The 24633-nt window shown below is 41.4% G+C and overlaps 1 protein-coding gene across 17 annotated transcripts in view; it reads left to right on the top strand.

Moving 5' to 3' along the window:
- Positions 1 to 723: 723 nt before the first annotated feature.
- Positions 724 to 24633, top strand: part of Rrp46 (exosome complex component Rrp46) — a 93622-nt gene continuing 69712 nt past the window's right edge. For 6 of the 17 annotated variants that reach the window (XR_013258114.1, XR_013258113.1, XR_013258111.1 and 3 more), the window contains exons 1-7: positions 724 to 2091; positions 2214 to 2432; positions 2522 to 2635; positions 2715 to 2836; positions 2915 to 3058; positions 3135 to 3254; positions 16081 to 16236. Coding sequence is in view for 11 of the 17 variants with exons in the window: in XM_077413967.1 (XP_077270093.1) it covers positions 2333 to 2432; positions 2522 to 2635; positions 2715 to 2836; positions 2915 to 3058; positions 3135 to 3254; positions 3775 to 3855 (681 nt within the window). In the remaining 6 variants the exon portion in view is untranslated. Of the gene's footprint in view, positions 2092 to 2213; positions 2433 to 2521; positions 2636 to 2714; positions 2837 to 2914; positions 3059 to 3134; positions 3363 to 3774; positions 3874 to 4013; positions 4279 to 16080; positions 16237 to 24633 lie in introns of those variants that run through there. The other 11 variants (XM_077413967.1, XM_077413965.1, XM_077413966.1 and 8 more) reach the window with 11 other exon arrangements.

Genomic DNA, 24633 nt, shown 5'->3' with positions numbered 1-24633 from the left:
TTTCATCGATTTTCATACTACTTACTATTTATCTATTATACTATTTATGCAAGGCAGATTTGATTTTTTCCGTATAAAATGTAAAAATCATAAAAAAAAAAGAAATGTTGGAACGCATACATATATGTGATGAGCGCATACTACTTCTGTGTAAGTTCACATCTATGGCTCTATAAACTTAGCCGGTCAACTTCGACTTTATTAATTTTTTTTTTTAATCGTTTGTTGGTATTGTTGGCCTAATTATAACGTTTTATAACTGAGCATGCGCATGTAGCCGCAAGGGCATGCGCGACATTCAGTGTCGATTACCGAGATAATTTTTCGTTTTTAAGATTAATAATAAACCAACAAACGCTAAAATTAGACCAACAATCATCAGCAAACGATTACGCATCGATTAGACCGTTTTTTTTAATTAAAAATGAGATTTTTCCGGCTAACTTAACGCTAATTTTTCTTTTTCAATTAAAAAAAAAATGAAGAACCAACAAACGCGCGTTGTATATTAATTAAGCCAACAATCACCGATTGAAAAAAAAAAAAAATTAATAAAGTCGAAGTTGACTGGCTAATTGTAAGTTACCGGGATGCAGGGCTCAGCGGCCGCCGCGAACGTGATTGGCCGCATCGGAGGGCTCGACTCGCGAGCCAATCACGTTCGAAGTCTCGCCCGACTGTGTGGCGGTAACGGCGCGGCGCGCCGGGCGCGCGCAAGCGGCGCAAGTACTGCGCACTACGCGACGCGGTCTACGCGACACGTTCAATGTCGGTGCTCGAAACGTCGCTCGCGATTCTTTTCTCGTGAACGAAAATAAATCCGGTTACCGAGTGTTGCCGTTGCCAAGTGAACGTACGCCGAATATTCCGTTTCTTCTCGCGTCGACCGAAACGAGTGGGATGCCGTCGCTGGGCGAAGGCGAAATAAACGCCGTGCTGTGGACGCCGTATACGTGACACCCTCCCGGCTGTGATTTGGCGAATCTCTTGCGGTGCTCTCCGTGATCGGTGAGCGAATGATTTTACATAAGAAATAAATGTTTCGACGTGCGAATAGCGCGATACATTCGAATCGACTCAACAGAGTCATTATCCCGCGTGTCGCGAGTGAGACAATAACCTCGAAATTCGCGTCTCTTGCGTCGCGTTTCGATTTCTACTCGGGATGAGTGAATCGCATGGGAAAACGCTTTCAGTGAATAGCTTGAACGCGCGGGAATTAATAATTAATTGAGTGATTAAAGAGAACGGTCGCGTGTTTGGCGTTCTCTCACTTCGCTTGTCGCGATCGCGAACGCTAATAAACGAATGCAAACGAGGGAGGGAAGCGAGCTTGCGACAAGCGGTATGAGATCGAGAGTGCGAACCTGCGAACAAGCTGAAAGGTGCGCGTCCAATACCTATATTCGCGTCTTTCGTCAAAGAACGGGCACGTAATTCGCTCGTTCATGTAATTCGTCGTAAACTTTTCAAAATTTTTTTTCTACGTGTGCTTCTTTATTGATATATATTGATTGAGTGTATCACCGCACTAGTTATATACATAAAAAACTTGCGGGCGATAATATCGTCCGATCTATTAATAGATCGTGACCAATCTTACTTATGGTTGATAAAGAGGAATGTTATGTTTTTTCCGTTTTTCCGATGATACGTAACGCGCAGCAGTGCGTATACAACTTTGCAGTTGATACCGAACCATTGAACTGTAATATTAACCAAACTGATGCAACTGCGCTTTTTCAACTGAATAAAAAGAATCATAAGTTTAGACAGGAATTATATTAATAGTCAAACGAACAAAACATCGATGTTTATCGTCATTTCCTTCAAGAAATACAAGAATAAAGTAAATGACGTCAAGTATACTCCAACTAAATGTATATAACAGAGGACAGAGGCTGCAGTCCCCACTTGACGCTACAAATGCTTTCATTGAAAGAAGGGTGAAGAGGAATGCATTTGTAACGTCAAGTGGACCGCAGAATCGTATATGTAATAATGTTACCCTCCGGAAGTATCCATGGCCAATGTAGTTCAATGCAGGTTTTGTGCACGTAGAGGCGCCAGTGGACAGGTTGCATTCGAAACGTGAGTATGTTTTTCAGTCAGACTTCTCTCTGCTATTATTGAAAATAAACTGTCTTATTGTTGATGTCGTCTCGTTCAACAAAATTTGTATTCCTAATCTCTTACATTGTTATCTTGCCAAGCGCCAGATAGGAGCAGGGTTGAAGACGCCTTTCTACTCCATAGCCAGTTGGAGTAACCTAACCAAAAAGAAGTTATCTTGCCGATTATTGCGGTAGAGAATCTGTATAATCTGGGCGAAATGACCGAAGAAGCTACTAAAATTGATTGTATACTACGACCAATAAATTGCGAAATTAATTTACTATCAAGGTCTGATGGCTCTACAATGTTTATGCAAGGTATAAAAGGATTATTATAAATCAAACGTACAAAGAACATTATAAACAATATTTTGTTAGTATAATATTCTAATTTTTCTCTCACGCAGGTGATACAACAATTATCGCAGGTGTAAATGGACCCTTGGAAGCGAGAAGCCAAAAAATGGCATACGACAGAGTTTCTATCGAAGTTACACATACGCCTCTTAAAGGACCAGCGAGTGAGTTTGTCAGACATAAAATTATTACGAACTATCAGCCTTGCGTTGGATCTGTATGGTTGTTTATCAATTATTTTAGAGGTGGATGACAGACTAATTGAAACATATATAAAAGAGACTTGTGAATCTGCTATATTAGTTTCGTTTCATCCTAATACTATGGTGTGCATCAATCTGCAAGAGATGCAAGATTCTGGCGGGGTAAGACTGCTTTGTCTAAGTTAGCAAATATTCTGAATAAAAATTGAACAATGTATAAGTAAACAAATGAAATTTCAGCTACTAGCTTGTGCTATTAATGCAGCGTGTTTGGCACTAATTAATTCTGGACTTTCCATGAAATACACGGTTGCAGCTGTGAGTTGCATGATAGAAAAAGAAACGGGAGAAGTAATCATGGATCCAGACAGCTCACAATTAAAAGTATTTATAAATAGTAATGAATAATACAATTTATCCATTTAAGAAATAATTATTTTTATAATTTATTTATTTACAGAATGCAAAAGCGGAATTTACGTTTGCATTTGACAGTATTAGCAAAGATATCGTATGCTGTCATAGCATTGGCCGATTTTCTCAAAGCGAGTTCTTAGCTTCTATGGATAAGTGCAGACAAGTCAGTAAATATGTGTTTGATTATTATAGGGAAGTAACAAAAAAGTATGCAAATGTAATATAACATTACAATATTATTTTGTTTTTAAATAAACCTTTTTTTATCTTCTCCTGGATTAATGAAATCTTGAACATATATACCAACGAGATACTATTACAAAACTGGTAGAGTTTTATGATCATCAATGGGGTCCCATAGGCCTGAAGTTAATTAAGAAGTATTAATGTTATCAATTGTCGATATAAACTTTCTGATTATTAACGTAAATATTTGAATAATTAATTTAATTATAATATGCAGTATTAAATTTGTGATTTTTTAAATTATTATAATCAAGATAATACATTTTAAAATTTGTATTATGAGCTAACAATGTAAATTTTACACAGTCACGCAAATTTCTATAAGATAATTTGGTCTTTATCTTATGACATGAATCAATATATGTATATAACTGAAACAACTTTTTATTCAGTTGCAAAAGTGTATAATAGTTGTATCAATTCGGTTGATATTACAGTTCAATATCAACTGTAAAGTCGTGTGTGCACCGCGCGTTACATATCGTCAATCGATCATTGGAAAAATGGACGAAATATAATATTCCTCTTTATCAACTGTAAGTAATATTGTATTATCGTAACACTGATGAAGCCTAAAAATCTTACACTCATATTATGTTTAATTAAAAGAAAATGTATTTCAATTAATATTTATTACTATTCTTAATTAAAAATCTAAGAAATTATTTTTTCTTAGTTTCTATCGATCATGGACCTGTGCGCTTGAGTTTCTAGTTGTTACCAAAAGAGGATGTAACATGCTTCCTGATTTCTGCTGCCCTCTGATGTATCATACTCTTTTTTGCTAATTGTGAATTTGAAAGTTATTGTACTAGAATTGTAGTAATTTTCTAGCACATCATAATTCTTAAGTAATTTATACATATAATTTATAATATCAAGTTTTCAAACTTTTTATCAAATCTTTTGAACGATAAAAAAATGAACATATATTTCAGAGTAAAATATATCTTTTAAGTATATACTAATAGAATCCATTTTATTAAGAAAATTAAAATATTGTTAACTTTTAACTAAAATATTAATGTTAATATTAACAAAGCAATAAATTTAAGAAATGATGTACGTTACAAGAAAAAGTTTAATGGCATTTGATTAATATTTATTATAAAAATGAATATTTTAAGTTCTAGTGTACATAATACTCTTTTCTTCTAAGAAATCTTTATTTATTATCATTATATGTGATATTTCAAGAACATAGATTTTGATAACTGTCAGTTATCATAATTATTAATTTAAATACGTTGCCAATGATATTTAACCGTAAAGACAAATAATTAATGATAAATTGATATAAATCAACTCAATTTGGTTGCTAATATAAAGTAATATAATAGCCCAAACTTCTCTCTCTCTCTCTCTCTCTCTCTCTCTCTCTCTCTCTCTCTCTCTCTCTCTCTTTCTCTCTCTCCTCTCTCCCTCTCTCCCTCCCTTTTTTCTCTTCGCTTGATATAATTAAAAAGAAACACTTAGTTTTATGCAAATAACGCTATACTTTAACATTACTTGATTTTGTTTGTGTGTGTACTTTATTATCGAGAAGCTTACAATCTCTCGAAAGTGAATACACTGAAATGCAACTTGTATTCAGCGCGTGCGTTTGGTTATGGCACGTTTAAAGAGGAGCGGATATCTGTCGGTAGAGCCACGCCTGGTCGCCAATCACTGGCTGTACCTAATACCATCGACGTGTACCCTTTGTGTCCTCCGGACCCTTTTAGTCCTTCTTTCTGGCTCTCAAGAATCCAAAGATTTAGTATGGAGGGGGAGCATCTCTGGACGTCCATTAAGTACAGAAATGAGCCTTCCAAGAGAAAGAGAGAGAAAGAACGCTTCGAACGAGTCGGACCAGATCCTCTCCGACCGGGCCCCAAGACCAAGGGAGATCTGAGGCGGAGTGAGATGGGGAAAGCGAGAAAGCACGAAAGAGTGAAAGAGCAACACACAGTCGAAGCCGGGTCAGACCGGGCCGCGTTTAGCTGAGGTCGCCTCGGGCCCCCAGACCATTAACAAGGAGCGGAGCAATTTATGGACCGGCTCGCTCATTTCCACTTTATTATTATTTTCTCATCTCATAGATGGTCTTCAGTGTCGTTTTGTTCTGCCCCCTCTGCTGCTCGTCCAGCAGCTTCTCTTTTTCCCCGCCCTTCTCTCTCCATGTTTCTCTCTTTCTCTCGTGAAATTAATACCCACAGCTGAACTGGGAGAGCCACCGGCGAGCCGCGGCGACTCGGCGATGAGCTCAGAGAGGGTACCTTTGGATGGGCAAAAAATTGCGGAACGCGAAATATTATTGCGCCGCACCGCCTCCTCCTACCACTCAAACCTTACATTGATAATAACTTCGACTCGAGCTCATTGGCCCGACATTGTATCCGGAAGTACGCGCGCGTCATTCTAATTATACCTATATTATACAACGCGGTCTTGAAGCTAATAAGCTTACGAATATGACAAAGCGTAATATTATCTAGCAAATGAATCAGACCTAATCACGTCATGCCCGATGAAATAATCATCTGACACGGTATTGATTAAGTTTAAATGCAAGAAATAAGTTTTAGAAAATGCTATCAAATTATTTAACAAATAATTCAAATAAAATATGCGAACAATAAAGTTACATTAAAAATCTATCTAAACGCGGGATTGCGATTGCAATTCATATAAGAACCTGAGCTGAGATTCATCGAATCTAAGATTCATCGACGCGATTCTGCCTTGTTGAAAATTATATATTGCATCTAGATATACTAACATATATATTAACTTCCTAAAATCATAATTCCATATCATTTATGCTTTCGTTAAGTTTTACATTTATAAAAAATATTCCAATGGTAGAGATTGTGTGAAAATTATATTGTTATTTTGCTGATTTTGATATCTCTCCTTGCTAAACAAATATAAAAGTTGAGAAATTTAATAAGAAGTGAATATTTCACACAGCGTTCAAAAGTTTAATTTCGAAAAACTTTCTTTTTATCTGTTATTGCTAACTACGTTCTTCGAAATAAATATCTGCTGTCGATATTTGCCTTCCAATATCAATAATGAATACAATGTCGATACCTATCTTTCCTTCCATGTAATATCTCCACGCGTTTCGTTTGATATAAGCTCGCGTGACGCAATATTGCCGTATACTAGTCGGACCGATAAATCCTCGGTGCGCGAGTTAATTTTAAACGGTCACGACTTCCAACCGCGATGACAACACATATACGGTGACCTGGCGGCCTCCCTTCTTCTCCCGTGCAGAAGGTCCTCGCCTCGCTACTCTCCTATCCCCGGTTAAAAGCTCTCGGATGAGCTCTCCATTTTACGACCCGCCTATAGGATTCGAACATGCGTCTCGGTGCAAAATAGCCGCCTTTCGCTACCTCCGCTCGAGAAGGTGGGCCCGTTCAGACCCCTTTAGTTTCATTTCTCCCCTTCCATCTGAGGGCCGCTCATCGTTCTGGCTCTCTAAGCCGGTGCTCGCCCATTGGCGCGAGGGTAGTTGTTATGAAATTAGCATGAACGATCGAGTTAAGGCCGCGAAGGTAATCGCTCCGAGGGCACTGCGCAAGGGATTGGACACGCCAGCGTGGACCGGACCCTTTATCCAATGCCGCCGATAGTAGGGCCCAAACACTGCCTTCGCCACATCCGATTGGCTCGAGACGATTTACGATCGTTTTGCCTCGAATGTCTCCGGTCTTCGTCCGCGCGATGAAGATGATCGTGGTTCTTGCAATTAAGAATCGCGATGTCTTAATGAACGTTTAAGCATTTAGCAGCTCGTATCAATGACCGTGCCATGATTTTGATTCCTTCAAATTTGTCTCTTCTCATTTTTCAATCGATCTATACTAAAAATACAAAAGAATATTATGGCACATTTAATAAATTAAGGAAACATTTCTAGTCTTATTTATTCAAATATTTTATTATAAAAAGGAGAGGATGTATACGTATATGTGTAATTATTTTTATTAAGTTTATACAACGGTTTGAAATTATGTCACATATTAGACATTTAATCAATTAATTCGTGAACGTAGATGTGCAATTAAAATTGGACAGACCGAGGGACAGACTGAAAAGCTCGCGTAATGCTAAAACTATGTGAAATCAAAATCGGCTGGTAATATTAAAAAGTGACGAGAAAACAAACGTGCGCCAAGTCGAAGGCAAAAGTCACTTGACGCGTGACATGACTGGAAGTGACAGCCGCCGCGTGTAGGACAAGAATCGTACGTCGAGGAACTGACATCGGAGGGATCGTGGACCTCATCTCTGTCGGTCAAGGGCTCAGGTGCAGGCTTCTCGCGTTGGGAATGACGAATCCTCGTCACTCGTCTCGTTCGCTGAATTTATCACGGTACACCGGAATACCAACGTGCTATTTTGGACATGTGATTGTGTGAATACGTTTATTAGCGACGATTATTATTATCAGCGTGATTAAAGCTTTCCATAATAAGCTTTTCTTTTGTAATAAATAGAATAAATTATTAATAACGAGTTTTCCGTCGGCTTTTTATAATTTTTTTTTTTTTATATTTGAGACATCCATGGTTGCGTTTTTAGTCAACGAGATAGAACAATGGCAGCCGCTTTATGTTCGACAAGAATTGTACTTTCGTCAATATATATTTTAAACGAATAAGAAAACGGTTAAATGATATTTCGATAAATTATGCTTGTGCAAAAACCAGTGTAATTGGTCGACGGTGTCGATAAGCGGAAAAGCTTAGGATAATCGTAATAAAAGAAAGGGCAACGAACCATCGCACGAGCACAAGTATCCCGTGGCGCGACGTTGTCCGATCAGATCGCCGAGTAAGATTGATGGTTTCTTAATAACCGAGAAAAACCGGCAAAACGATCTGTTCACCGCGACACCGCGGGTGGTCAACAGTAAGAATTACACCTGGACGACATGGTTTTTCTTCACGGTCCATATTCTGCCAATCCTTGCGCCCTCTCCTTCTCGAAGTCTATTAAGTTTTTTTTTCGTATCCGAAAGCATAAATTTCCAGTTTATACGTCGACGAGATGCGATCGATTTTTAAATGATGAAATCGGCTCCGTTACTAATTTGTATCATATTGTAAAGATATTAATCGTTTTATTTGATTTAATTCGATAACCATGAATCACTCGCGAAGGGTGCAATTACGACTCCCGCGGGTAAACTAATAAACGATCTAGCGCAGCGTTCTCTGCGGACGCGGTGCGCGCAATCGTCGATCTTCTTTTTCCGTGGCGAGGGAGCCTAAGGTAATAAGAAAAAGAAGATCGGATTTTTCGGCGTCGAAGCCGCCTACGTCGGCGAGCGGAGTGTGGAACGGGCGGGAGAGCGAAGTCAGTTTGGTTCTTGTCACATTCTTGTCAAGCAGGACAGCGTGCCACGTCAATCTCCTCCTCGCTACGTTCCGCCAAGGTGTCTTTCCTCTTCCTCCTCGGTATCGGCACGGCTACCGGATGCCTGCGTTCGATCGACCATGAAGAGCCGGAATAGATGGATGGACGGACAGATGGACAAGCGTTCGATGCGTCAGAGAAAAATATAACCGGCGCTCCATGACGCAGCCAAACTGCCTCATTAGTTTGGGTTTATCCGCAAAAGTGGAAGTTCTGGAATCCGTGCTATGGGGCGCCGCCCCCCGGCTACTTAATAGCCGCCATCACGCTACTTCTCTTGGACTCTCTCGGCCTCGCCAGAAAACTTGTACAACTTTTTTCACACCAATGGCCTAACATATTGCACTCGCATACTTAACGTAACAGTATTTAACTTCCAGCGAATCCCAATTAATGCAGAACCGTGATATTGGAATGCAGATTTGCAATTGAGATTTCTAAGCGAGAGGAAAGAATTTATATGCAACATAAAGAGATGTTCTAATATGTTAGGCGTCCTTTTAATACCATTATGTGTTATTTTTATGCGTTGTTATGGAAAGTTTACCTTATCGTAAAGAATGTTTCGTAACACGCCTAATTTAGAATCTACAAACGATCTACAAACGAAGGATAACGCCAACATACGAGTCATTATCACGCTACCAAGACACGCGTTATCGAGACATTATTTTTATTTATATTCTAAGATTATTCATTCGACGCGTCAGGCTATTTCGGAAATAATGCGATTGTTGCCGCTATAGCGACAGTGGCAACCTGCGAATTGAACTTGAGCTCTCGAGAAAGATGGAGAGGGACCAAAGCTCACCAAAAAATACGGCAGCAACGAGGCCCAATTCATCGCGACAGCTCGTGCCATCGATCAATCCGGTAAACGGAGGATGGTACGAGACGAAGGTAGGGGGCAAAGCAGAAGAGAGAAACGATACGGAAAAGGTAGCCGCGCAACGTTGTACTCGGTGAGACATTAATTGACACGAATGAAGGTAGGGAATGAAAGAGCGAGTGATCTCTCGTCCACCGGAACGAGGAAGGTGCTCGTTACAGGGAGGACACGTAGATGCCCCGCATGCGGCAGCGGAGGTAGGAGGTGCAGGAACGGAGGCAGCAACGGGGTGGTGTGGTGGCGTCCAAGTTCATCCGATCATGCCGCCGCGCCGTCGAGGCAGCAACAGCAGCAACAGAAACGACAACGTGAAGGACCGCGACGAGAAGGAGGATGAGAATGAGGAATGAGCCGACGTCCACGTAGGCGGAGCTCCCTGGCTTTGTGAATCGGTTTCGCCGCTCTCGTCGCATTGGCTGCCATCGCGTAGACTTCTGTTCCCCGGCTCTCGCGACCGATCGGCTCCCGTCACCCACGTGATCGGCCGATTGTTTCTCGTCTCGGCTCGACTCCGGCCGGCGCTCTCTTTCGCTTCCTTCTCGTCGCACCGCGATCTGTTCTTTCCTTTTCTCGTCGCCGCTCTTTCCCTCTGTCCACCGTGCTTCGTTTTCTTTCTATTCCCCTCGTCCTCGGTATCCCACACTTGCGGCGAACCAAGATTTATGCGTGCCGGCAGTTGAGACGTTTGCGCGAAGAGATTGAATGTGATATTGAGCAGGGTTACCATACCAGCGTGAGCGGAACGCGGCCTACTCCAGCAGATCACTCTGAAATATTTGAGTCTCTCTCGCTGTCAGAGGTTTATAGACACGCGTGTCCATAATGAGCCGACATCACGCACCGACTCGTGTCAATTAATCATGCGCACCTCTTTCACTAAGACTACGATACTCGATTGTGTGAGAATCTAAATTCTTGCAATATATAAAATAAGGACAAATTGCTGCAAATAAATTAAAGTAAAAATTGTCTTTTATTTTTTTTTTTAATCGCATACAGTATACTGTTAGCTTTTATTTTCGAAAGGTCACCATTTGCTTCGGCTTTTGTGATGCAAATAATTGTCAAAATTTTATGCGCGATAACTTGTTTTCTCTTTTTCATATTTCGACACATGTGTCTGCTGAAAAAGATACGCACAAAAGCGCGATGTATGTTTATAAATCCTCTTCAGCGAGTACTACCCCGACGGTGTTCACACGATCAACTAACAACTTCGATGAAGTAACACGTTACCTTTGATTTTTATTTGAATTTACTACTGTAAAATTATCCCTATAATAGCGATAATGAAACTGGGCTTGCTAATAACGGTGATCTGTCTGGTCGCCCGATGATTACGATGCGTCTTTTCTAACTTTCTAACCGGCTGGCTTCTGCGGCTTCCGTGCATGGTTTTCGTGGTTCGATTTTCAAAGCAATTTCAAATCGGTTATCATCCTTTAATAATTTTCTATGGTCAATTCGCGGCTATTCGCGGCAAAATCTCGTTGATATGTACATATAAGAGCAAACTATTTTCCTCGCGAACAAGGTCTGCCATCGCGTTCAGTTGGCCGCGTAATTTCTGTCTATATAATTTGTAAGACGACTAAAGTCAGTGATTTCATCGTCGTTGATTATGCTAAATGAAAGGTGCGTTTGCGACGGCAATATTAATCCGCGATTCCTTTTAATTTTCTCAAGCGGGGCCCACCACCGCGTGTCCCGTCATCGCCAATCAATATGCTAACGAGCGATTTCATGCTGCAGCGAGGGCAAAATAAAAACTAACTAAGGTAGTGAAATCGAGCGAGACGCCTAGGGGCAGCGAGAGAGAGAGAGAGAGAGAAGGAGGGACAAAGAGAGAACGGCAGACACGATCGGTAATCGAAGCAGTCGTAGTCGGCGAAGAGTCGCCGCTGGGCGATTCCACCTTCCACCTTCCTTCTGGGTATCTCTTTTGAATGTGCGCCGGCCAATTAAAATAATTAGCGACGAAACGAACGAGAACGAGTTTAGTGCACGATTATTGATACAGATAAAGAGCGAGGGAGATAGATGGACGCGAACGATGGGCGATGGGGAAACGGAGAAGCACGGAGATACGTTATTTACGATGGACTTGATTTAATAACGTCTATCGCGCGGATAGCTCGTGGCTGCAATCGAACGCGAGCCCGCCGACGTATAAAAATTCGAAATAACTCGGAAGGTTGATGAGGATTTAAAGCGATTCGAGTTACTAAAACGTTGATGATTCTTTATAATGCGAAGCATATCTCTCGCGGTCGTCCCGATCGAGCGTTTAAAAAATTTCGATTAGACGTTTTAATTTTCGTGAGCACTCCGCTTTGATCACTTTATGTCATTTTGTTAAAGTTGTATCCTTTTATGAGAAGAAGGTTATTTATGATGAATTTAACAAATGCTAAAATAACCTTTCGTGCGACCAGTGCGTATCCGGCAAAAAAAGAAATATCAAAGCAAACGACGTACATACGTGTTTTCGCAATACGTAGCTTGTTTAATTGCTATATTAAACGTGCTATGTTGCGGATCGCGGAATAGCAATCCAGATAATGGCGTACCGATTAAATTCAATGTAGCAACGGCTAGCGGGGGGCGTCTACTTCAATTACTTTTTGTACTTTATCGAACTTTAATCTTTTATAGCAAAACGTTATTTACGACGGGCTTGATTTAATAACGATCCAGGCAACGTCTCTTGCGTTGCTCACGGTCAGTACAAAATAAAGAGAATCGCCGTCCGACGGAAACTCCGGAAACAACCGTACACAATACAGCGTACACAATAGCCGGTGGCATCGTTTAATTTCTCGACTGGAGTTTTCTAACGCAAGGGCGTCGGGATTAAATCCGACATAAACACATGAGAAAAGCATTCGCTTTAATTATTTTATCCCGTATATAATATATTATTTAAAAACAACTGTACGGTAGCTGATATCACGATACTGATAATTGAAGAGCAAAGGATTGAAGAGCAAAGATCAATGATCTTCGGAAGGGCTTGTGATTTCAAGGTATTTATATAGAAATTGAAACGGCAGAATCGCGAGAAGCGCTTCGAAAATTGTCCAAATGAAAAGAGTGAGTAGCACTGAAAGTCTTTTAAGCTTCATTTTGTTTTCCTTTAATCTTCGTTAGATAGCTCATCTTATCAAAGAGCAAACTCTCTCGATCGATACAATGGGTGAAAATATTCCGCGCGCGTTGTTTCCTGTAAAAGATGGCCCGACTGTCTCGTAAATTCCGACAACGCGAGGACTCGCGCAGTCTATTACTGCTTTGGCAGGCTCTGAACTGCCCCTACACGTTTGTATAGTCAGAGCGCCGCACAAAACCCCGACGCTATTACATTTCGACCGAGGGCCCGACGGAAGACGGTAATCGATTACGCGGAGCCCGCGCTTCCGCTCTCGACTTTATTTAGCGCGCGTTACGTAGCAACAATGCCATTTAGACATAGGTACTACACATCTGTCGTATGCTCGAGAAGGAGCTGCTATAACTTCTAGAAACAAAAATATATATCTGTGGGAATGCACTTGAATAGACTTTTAAATAGAATTTCTAAAACGATTCGAATTAGTTCTCGAAGCGTGAATAAAGTTTTACGACAACGTGAGGAACATCAGATGTGTCGTAACATGCCACGTTTCGTGGATTAACAGAAATACTGGGGCCCGGGACTAGATTAGAGCGAAGCTGACAGCTAAAGCCGCCAGAATCCGACGACGTCGTTCGTAGCCGTCGCGTCGTTGTCGTCATCGCCCGTCGTCGTTGCCTTCGTCGTCGCTTACCTCAGGCGAGTGCTTAGGCATTGTTCCCCCGTTGAAGGACCGCTGCCGCTCTTACGGCGAAACCTGACTCGCGTTCGGAACCGCGCGCCGGGGCGGCATTTCATTTATTCAAAGTAAGTTATTGCGATCGGCTCGGCCACTATATTACCGGGCGAAGACTCCTCTCCTCCTTCATCCATTTCTCTTTCACCGTTTCCGTCTCCCTCTCTCGCCTGTGAACCTTCGTCTTCTCCGTTAAGAGTCGGGCTCCCGGTCTCGATTTCCATGCAGGTAAGATATTCATCTAATTCCCCCTCCTTCCTCATCCTCTTCCCCGCCCCCTCCTCCTCCCCCTCCCCCTCCCCCCGATTAGTGGACGACCGAATGGCAATCCCGAGTGCCTGTATAAGCTTTTCAACCGTTTGGACAGTGGCCACTAACTTCTCGGCGACCAGACGATCCGTTATATTGTGCATTCATGCTAGCGAGCGATCTCTGTCTCGAAACGGAATTGCTGGATGGAGATAGATATCTGGCGCACGAGATGCGTGTTCAGTATCAATTATATCGACTACTTGTTAATTACCCGCGGCTACGTATGTCGCCTCGCATTTATCACGGAGCTGCGGAGAGTTTAAATATATTATTGCGTTGATTAGGAATATGGTGAGAGACGATTAATCACCACGGGAGATTCATTGCGGAACGATATTTCTCGAATGTAACTTTGTAACAGGCAGAGAGAGAGAGAGAGATAGAGATCCTTCCGATCGACGCTTGAGCGATTTCCGGGCCCGCTAATTCGAGAGATTCGCAGTTTCGCAGTGCGAACGAGCCGAATCGCCGCTGAGAGAGCACGCCACGTGAATGCCGGATACGCAAAGCCGCGGATCTACTCGTTCGGTATGCCGGTGCGCGCGACCGGGAAGAACCCTTGGGAAATTTCTTGACAACGGCTGTGCCATGCGCGCGGGGGGCCGCGCAACGTGGGAACAATTTGCAAGCCCGTGGCGGTTCGCAACATTCCTATAAGCTCAACGGTAAACGGTTATTCGGGACGCGTCCTCGTACGTTCGTACGTGCAGCATGTGCGGCCGCGCTCCTGTCCCGTGACGCCGAAGACGCCGCACGGAATTTCGGAATTCGTCGCGGAGTTCCGCGTCTCTTCTTTCGAAAGTCGCGTCCGCGTCTCTTCCTTAGGTCATTCTTTCCTGAACCGTGAGTCGTTGATTCCCATCATTTTATGTTATTAGGCCGACAAGTCTGCCTGTCTGAAACTATTTTGAGCGAAGATATATGATTAATCCTCAAATGGGTGATAAATATTGTCTATCACCATTGCGCGCGCGCGTGCGAGCCTTGATTCCGCATTCTCTTTCATAAATCCAGAAATAAAACATTATTGGGAAGAGGAAAGAGCGACTAAGACGTCGCTGCCAGAAAGAGGAGGATTGTAAACGTCGACACGAGTGACATGCGTATTTCGGAGCACGCGGCAACGAAATCCCGTCGGTTCTATTTGTGGGGCGCCACGGTGATGTTTCACATTGACGTCCCGACGAGCCTCCTCGGGCTTCGTCTTCGCGCGGTGAATCTTCATCGTCGGAAAACTTGAGCCGCCTGCGCCTTGTGCCTAAACGCGATCTCCCGTTCGCGAAAGTCGACACGTTATTTTACATTGGGATGGTAAATACGTTGCTTCCTTGTACGCGTCAAACATGGATACCTCATTTTTTCCCCATGTGATTTACGGATTTGTATCTGTAAACGATATTATTATCGATACTGCGACATCACACTATTTCAGACATTCATTGCAATGCGAAAGATTATAAATTTTCTTTCTTTTATTTATTTAAAACGTTTTTAAAATATATATATTGTTTTACACATTGCTAATATTTATCGTGTTTGTATGATATTTTTGTGTTCCCTTTTTCCATAATATATACGCAGCTTCTACATCACTCTTATGTAGCTTCATAAAAATTTTAGTTGGTGCATATATAATCCTCTTGTTTCCAAATTCTTAATACATCTTTCATGAGAGAAGGCGAGATAAACTTGGAGCAGATGCTGCGGTCTTTTTCGCCTCTCGCGCGCTCTTCATTCCCCGTAGGAAAGAAAGAAAGGGAAAGAACGTAAGGGTCGGTGAAAGGGAAGTGAGTGGAATGCCGCGAGTGTAAGTAACGAGTTCAGAATTTCATTAGCGGACGGGCGGCGAGATTATTTTAAAGAGATACGGAATTACCTGATTAGGAGGGAAAAAGTCATTAACTCAGGCGAAACTAATTAACGCTAGGCTCGAGAACGGTTCCTCTTCTCTCTTCGTGAATTCGCTCTTAGCTCCGCCATGGCCGCAAGTCTTTTTCGCATCTGCCATTTCTCTCCTTTTATTCTCTCTGGTTTTACACTTGCGGTATGCAGTCATTATCGAAAGGAAATCGATTTGTCTTTTTGCTAATACGATAATACCAAGAACTACTTTTCTCTTCAATGCCTCGTATATAATATTGATCGCGTTTGTTAGGGTCGATATTATTTCATCTGTTGTCTCATATGATAAAAAATATTATTAATAGAATATTTCAGAAACTGTATAAAACATTTATTATCGTACACTCGTAACGTGCAGCTTTGATTTAATTTTTCAGTGCGATATACAACGTTACAACGGGGGAAAGTACGTTCAATGAATTATAATTGGGCTTTCCACTCAGCGGGAGCACGAAACGGGAGTGCCGGAAAGTAACAAGCCAGACTATCGGAAGTATGGTAGCAGAGAAATCTTGCAGGCGCAGAATAAGGAGGTAAGTGTAAACAATAAGTCTCGTAGCGAAGGGTTGAGCCAGACTAATCTCGTTATAGTTATGAATCGCCGCGCTCAGAATAATGTTACTACTTAGGCGCGCCATCCGAGTTAATTTTATTCGCATGGCGAAGCTTTGAAACATTTATTTATTTGTCCAATAAATATGCCTTTTTGATGTCTCGATCTCGTTCAATAAACTTGATCGTATTACTTGTATAAAAAATATACAAATTCTATAATTACAAAAATGTAATTAAAAGGACATCATAAAACGTACGACCAGAGTTTTAATTTTTGTAGAAAAGAGCATATTCTCTCTATTTTAAACTCTGTTTTAAGAATGAGAATCAGAAGATTGTGATGATAAAGTGTATGTAATGATAATGTAACAATGACGTATCTGAAGACAATGTCTTTATATAATTATATGTATGTATAATAACAGGTGTGGATATTTTTCTTGAAAATATATGTAAAATGCAAACAATTATTTAGCCGACCAAACAACTTTTACGTTATCAAGATTATCGCAAACAAGACATGGCTATGCGATCTTGTCACATTATATACGCCTCCTCGCACTCTTTATGATAATAATTGCTATAAGTTTCAACTTATACATATGTAACACGGTATTAAAAGGCAGATGCATATGGTGCATGATGGCGTCTGATTCGGCACATTGTTTCATATCAAAATTAGATGGAATCAATTTACGTTTACTTAATTTTATATATTGTGTGTGTGAAGAACTTAACAAATTACGGATATCGTTTTCTATATGTAATATGTGTTCTTATACATTTTTTTTTTATATATAAGACACGTAAAGAGATACGTAAATCAGACATATATCTAAGCATAATATTTAATATTCAACTTTGCTGTAAAACGTAAAATTTACATATATCATATCTAAACTGGAAATTTTAATTCAGAAGTAATAAAATAATGATAAAACCCACAGTGAAGAAACAAAGATATTTAAAAAAGTAGATTTTTTAAATTCTTTATATGTCTGGATATATGTGTGTGCAGATTGCTTCGATTAAGTAATTGTGCGACTTTTTTTTACAAAATTGTGTAAATAAAATCGATTATCGCGTCTCATCTATTCATTTAATATACTTCGAGGCAGGGGGGGGGTTAATATAAAATTCAACTCTTATGCATCTACAGTACTTCTAATCTGAATCGAAATTATTGCTCTGCATTGGTCAAATTAGCATCGAGTGTTTTTGCTGTCGGTACTTATCGCAATTTTTATCATGTCTATAAATACACACGTAACTGACGTATTTGCATAACCGTGCTCGTTCCTGTGCGTTGAAACTGTCTTTCATTGCTTCGTTAGTTAAGCGAAAAGACAGCCATAGTTATGAGTTTATGGCCGCGATAAGAATTGATAATTTACTCATTCGAGATAACACGAGTGGAAGGATTACTATATCTTTGTGCTGTTCACGGTGTAAACTAATTTCTTCGCGAATCATCGTGATGCAAATGACATCGTTGCGCATCGCCATGCATCGTATAGGAATTATAGAAAAGCGTTATTATCGTCATTGCTATTTTGTCGACAATATTGCAACATCATCGTATCTCGCGCGCGCTGCAGTTTGCAAAGTGAGTTTGCACGTGGTATTAATTGCATGGAGACATAACGAACGGGGCGCAGTGTGCGCAGAGATGCATATACCTTTTGCGTAGCTTCGTTAACGTAGGAAAAGAACTGTTTTACGATGCACAATTATTGCGCTAATAATTTATCGCGGCTCAAGCATTCACAAGAGGGCGCTGCTTCGCTGATACCTGCACGCGTGAGAGTGTATGCCAGAGAAATATGCGTGTGTTACATAAAGGGCACTATATTTTTGTGCTTTCTAACACAACGCGTCCCCTTTCGCTCCGCGAGAGCTCATAGCACCTCTCGTAAGTAATACCCAGATGGAATAAAATTGTAGCGCTTTGCGCTATGTGTCGGCTCAGGTACTCGCCACAGATCATCCCCTCAGGGTTCTTCGTTAAGCGAGGAAATTTTAAGGTTGCCGCATAAAACTGCGACTAAAGCCGACGACAAAAATCCTCGAGTTATGGGGCCGGGCACACCATTTTACCGTGCAAGCATACAGGTCGTTTCGTCTCCCATGGAAAAGTAGCAGAGAGAGGCGCGAAGAGGCTATTTCTTCCCTCTTTCGCATTCTCTCTCTCTCTCTTTCTCTTTCTCTCTCTCGCCTTCTTTCACTATCCAAGCTTTATCCTCCTTCCCGCAACCGTATACCTGCACCCTTACTTTTCGCTCTTGAGTCGCTCTCTTTCTTCCCCATATGCAATTCCCATGCATATCTGCCCGCTTCTTTACGAGAAACATCTTTTTTCTCCTGTCGTCGTCGTCGTCTTTCTGGATATTCAGCGAGAATATGCGCGGTTGGCAAGAGGCACGCCGTTTTCGGCGCACCGCCCTTAATCGAAAACCAGGCGTCACTTTTGTATAAAGTAAAACAGTCGCATCGACAAAGATTTTAATATCGTCAATTTTCTCCGTTCGATAATTAAGATTGTATACTCTCGAAGAATGCAGCAATTAGGCCTTTCGTGCAAATTAACGATATTTACTGGCCGTCGATGCGCGCATTACGCGGGAACATTAATCTATCGCGTCGGTGATAATTAAATTTATTCCGTTTCAATTATAATATCACTGACGGACGATAATGTAGACAGCCGGTGTACGGCGCGTTTAATAATTGCAGATGCTGCGGTCGAGTCATGAATTACGAATCTTCGATTTTCCGTGTTCGTTCGACGATGGCGGATCCTTTCTTTTTCCGTCGGATCGCTCCATCACGCGCTCTCGATATTTATGCAACGTCGCACCGACGTAACGATGATCGAGCCTCACTCAGCGTTATGCACCAATGAACCCGAGAATGCAACTTCATCTGGATTGCCCCAACGGGCATTCCGGGCCGGTCATTCCGAACCGGTTTCGGTTTACAATATAAGTTACGGCGAGAGAAATGGACGGCCGATAAGCTGATAAACAAATCTTCCGCCACCGCTCGAGCGATTATTCTTCGCGCGGCGCGCTTCGTGATCGTTACGTCGGCGAACGGCTTTTTAATCGAGGCAATTTGTCGCCGTTCGCGCGTCGTTTAATTAATAAAAACGTTGATTCGCTGAAAATTACTCGTTTCGAAAATATTACAGGGCATGCGAGTGCCCCCGTCCTTCCTTCCTAAACGAACTCTATTGAAATTAACGATCTTATCAAGGTGTCGCTTATTAAAACGTTAAACCGCGCGCGGCGCGTGTTCCCGCCGGGAATTGATTAAAAACGATGTAAACGGTCGTGCCGCATACTTACTATCTGGTAGCGTTCGTTAGGAAATACCTGGAAACGCATATTTTCGCCGAGAGCTAATGCCAGTCGATCCATCTTGCCCGCGGCGGTAATAAACCGTGAATAATGAATGATGATTAATTTCATTCTCATATCCGGGTGTGTTTAAAAAAAAAAAACTGTATCTACTATCTACCAATATATAAATCGCATAAACCACGCTAATTGGTTCAGATAAACAAACGAAAAATGTATTTTGAATTATTGACACAGTTTGTATATTCACTGAGAGAAATATCCAGGTCGTTCAAAAATTAATAAATGGATAATCCCCGATATTTTTAATCGGAATTATGAAAAGCCGATCAAGATTAGAATAATGTCCAATCAAGATAGCCGGATATTATTGATAATTGATCGGTTTTTTAAGAAAGTGTCGGATTGTCCGTTTGTTAATTTTCGAACAACCTGAATTTTTATCTCAGTGTTTGAAAGTTTGGATAGACAAACAGCTGCAAATGAGAGACTCAACAAAAAGTCCGTAAAATTCTTCAAATTTAATTATATTCAATGCTGAAGAGAGATTAACTGTGGACAATATCCAACTCGATTCGTGGTATCGCATATAGAAAGCCCCGCAGAAAGACGACGTATATAAAATGTCACGGCTCCGAACCTCCGGCGAGAGAGCCGATTTCGCTGCTTATAAACGCCCGATTCTGCGCGACTTGCAGCAACGGGGTCGCACTTAAACATCGTGCACGTCGGGCGCAGCGAATACGACGCGAGTTTACGCCGGCTCGTATACCGGTCGCTATACTTACGCGCGTGTAACAGGAAACTTACCTTAACCCCGTCACCTTGCCACACTTATTTCAAGCTGGTGGCCATGCACACGCAGCGTGCGCACAGTCCGCGATAGGCGATTTCGAGAGCGTGAGCGTATATGAGCGAATCGCCTGTACGCACGCGAGCGAACCGCGGGCTCTCGAGATAGAAGCCGCCGCTGTCACTGTCAACGCCTAATGAACGATATATATAAGCCAAGGGGAAACCTTGCTAAGAATCCAAGATGGCTACCAGCGTCCCGAAGGATCGCGAGGGAATCCTGTGATTACATTCCTGGCTCACCCGCTCCCTCGTCGCCGCCACCCACGCCGCGCCGGCACGTTTCGGAAGTCCCGTTACCGTCGCTCGCCCTTCACCACTCCGCCGCCGCCGCCGCGCCGGTGGTACCTTATTTCAGGAGCCTTCCGGCGTGTCCCGGATAGTTTTAGAACATCTTCCTGACGTACAAAAGTCTTGTCGTTTGAGCGGAAATTGTAACGCCGTTGTCGTTGTCGCAGCTACCGGCGCCCCACGATTATGCGCTGCGTCTTGTTAATGTCGCGCTTCCCGCGCGACTAAAACCGACTTTTATACTTAATCGTTCGTCAGCTTCCCTTCCGCTTAATTTGCCAGTTAAAAACGGTCAAGTAACGGGATTGTTACTATTTCACGCTAGCGGATTACCGGAGTACAATGATAATTTTAGTTAACGCACGGATTATCTGTCGGAAGTGTTTCGAGCGCGATAAAATCCGACGTTTCTGGCAGGATTCAGACGTCAAATTTTCAAAAGCTTGTGTGACAACGACAATCGCAACGCGAAACAGTTCGCGTCGATAAAAGGTCGCGATAATTCGCGCGACTCGATAAACCATCGAGATCATCTAACGGTGTTTACGATTATTTGTACATTTCGTATGTTTTGTGTTATACACGCGTGCGGGATGATTTATCTGCTTGTATACTTGCTCGCAAATCATTCTTAATTTTGGGACAATTCATCACAGTTAATTTGAGTTAATCATGCGGTAATATAAGATAGAGGACATATTTTATTTCTTCTTTGCGTCTCACTGTACTTACTTGACTTTAAATGTTTAAATCGTAATATATAATATTTTTCAGTAGAATCTTACTATAATATTTTAATATATTGATTTCTTTGATATATTATTAAAGACATTTTTTTATTAAGTATATTTTTTAATAAATAAATATAATGTAGCAAGCTGATTTATCGCTGTTATCTTCCTATTAATATTTATCTGGCTTTTTATTTACAATTAAATTGCATTTTACTCACCACCTGAAAAATATCTCGAATATTCCAATGCCGCGTATAACGTGCATATTTCGAGGCTTCATGTATGTATTCGTAATCGATTACTGATTTCGGGTCATCGCCGATGGCGCAGCAGCCGCTTTTATGGCGTGGAAAAACGAAACGCTCGTGAGTAATCGCGCTCAATAGCCAGCGTTGTCTTTTTTAATTAAACCTCGTTATGATCAATTTGCTGTACAATGCCAGGTACGAGCCATCGAATAGCTGTTCTCGCGATAGCGTTGGTCGACGCGAGGGCGAGAGAAGCGCAGTGGTTTTTAATCGAGAATACCGTTCCAACGGCAAGAAAATTGTATTTGCACCAACGCGATTGCTGTATACGCGCTGGCGACCCTGTTTCCTGAAACCATATATATGTTTAACAGGTGCGCGATTTCTTATTCCTATGTTCTATCTGTCAATTCACGACCATATTGCTGCTATCCAAAGAATTCCCACGTGCTTTTATTACGTGATCCTTTTAGCTATGTTTCGCAATATAAGCCCGAGTAACAAAAGCGTCGAACGGTAAAATGGAATATAAAGAAAAAGTCTCGCTCGCGCGCCATAAGACTTACGCAATACTATTTATGCGCGCGCGGCAGGAGAACGCACAAAGGGAAATAATAGCGCTGTCGATCACGCTAATGACCGGAGCAAAGGCGAAGATGGGTGGTGGATGGACGACAGTGATGTGTGCGTATATGTATAATACGGCCTAGCAGTCGCGGCGCGATAAGGGTGTTAAGTTACAACGATGAAAATAACGTCGCTGTAAAGTTCCTGCCGTCGTTTATTTTCTTGATACGGCGAGAATAATCTAAGAAACCCGGTTAATTAAGCGGCAGCTTGGTTGTAACGTATTAATATTAATGCTGACAGGCGGATATGCACACCGTGTCTTATCGATAAGTCGACGTGTTCTGAAAGATTTGAGAAATGGAAAAAAGTACACAAATTCTCAACGCGAGCGATAACGCGTAATCGCATGAACGAAGTACAAGAATGTAGATTGATAAGTCTCACGCCATCCCCATGAATGATTACGTCATGCGTATTACGATAAATGATTCCATTGCTCCCAAGATTAAGTCCTCAAGACTTTAAAGTATCAAAATTTAGATCACCATATTTATGCATTGCGTCGTAAAGACGATAAATCTCTTTTTGTTAGAGCAGAGAGCTTTCGTGCATGTATTTTAAAAGTTATATATATGAGCACAATATTTGACAAAAAGCTTCAAAATTTATTAATAGAGTTTGATGTAGAAATTATTGTGATATATATATATATATATATATATATATATATACGAATTTAAATATAATTAAAAAAATTTTTTTACGATTGTTTTCAAGCGCGCACAAAATTTCTGTTACGAGTTGCGCGGGTATATCTTCACGATATAACTCCGCATAGTTGTCTCTACCGTCGTTTTTGCTTCTTTCAGATTAAATTCGACTTTACGAGCGAGCTTGCGAAAGGCAAAGTGGTGGCCAGGAAGTTCATCATCATCAAGTCGCAAAGAGCGCTGCGTGACTCGGCTCGAACGTAAAGCGAATTTATAATCTTTTACGGCTACCGCTCGTTAGCCGCACGATTCAATGACCTTTGCACCTTACTCTGCAAATGTCTCTGTACTCTATTGACTCCTATATAAGAATAACCTCATATGGAATGCTGTCAGTGTATTCAAACATAGATGAAGAAACTACATCATCGGGGGGGTTTTAATTTATTTTTATTATCATGTTCGTCTCTCTCTCTCTCTCTCTCTCTCTCTCTCTCTCTCTCTCTCTCTCACAAGTTTCTCTTCAAATTAAAGCACAAGTGTGCCATGGAAATAAATAATTAATGTGATAATTATATGCAGTTGATAATTATATTTTTAAAATTTTAAATTCACGCGTATGTTCGCTTATGTTTTCGCTATTCCATTATATACGTTTGTAAGAAAAGCAAAGGTGATTGCAACCTGCCGAACCGAAATGTCTTGCTCGCGTCAAATGTTACGCCGTTATTGTAACAAACGTCCAATGAAAAAGAAAGATGAGGTCTCATATATTCTTTTCTTTCCTTTCTGCTTCTTTTCTTCGCCCGTTCTCCGACGAACAAGCTGCCAGTATCGCTCTATATGACGTTCAGTATGCCCCTTTTCTGCTGTCGACCTCGATGGCTCTGCTAGTAGCCGCAGTTCACGGTAATTATTCCCCCTTGCACTTTAAATACAGTAATCCCTGAGTTTCTTCGCCGCGTTGTTTATGGTAATTCCCGTTGCCGCTATAAATATTCCTATACAAATACAAAAATTGCAACCCTCACCCGGGGTACCATGATACGCGGGGCAATGGCCGCTGCTCACGCTACAGAAAATCACCCGCGGATGTTGAAAGAGAGCGATATTAGAGAAGAAACGCGCGGTTACGACATTCGTGCAAATTGCACATGGCGTGGAAATGTCCGTTGGATTATTCAGAAACCTGCCAGAAATTGGACGTGACTAACAGGAATTTCGTATCTAACCGGGATTATTTTACTGCTCGTACATCATAAGAACGTGATATAACGTAATTACGCTTAGATAAATCTTACGTGCGCAATATACTTTTTTGAGAATTAAATAAATGAAGTATTAAATGCTTGTCGATGACGATCTAGAAAATACGCGGCGGATTAAAATCAGCCATTATTGAAGGACTTCTTTAAATATGATGATACGAAAATGACACGAATCCAAAATATGTATTACACTAATTATTAAAAATATATTTAACTTCATCTTTATCACATACACGCATATGTATACACGAAAGTGACCACTGCATGCCAGAATCGAGACCATGGGTTGTGATTTACGGGTCGCAGATCGATTTCTCTCAAGCGGGAGAAGAGGATAAATAAC

Source organism: Temnothorax americanus, unplaced genomic scaffold, assembly GCF_048541705.1.
Source record: "Temnothorax americanus isolate GAGA-0224 unplaced genomic scaffold, ASM4854170v1 Scaffold34, whole genome shotgun sequence".
NCBI lineage: Eukaryota > Metazoa > Arthropoda > Insecta > Hymenoptera > Formicidae > Temnothorax > Temnothorax americanus.
The sequence above is the reverse complement of the archived record's forward strand: the minus strand, read 5'-3'. Positions and strand labels throughout refer to the sequence as shown.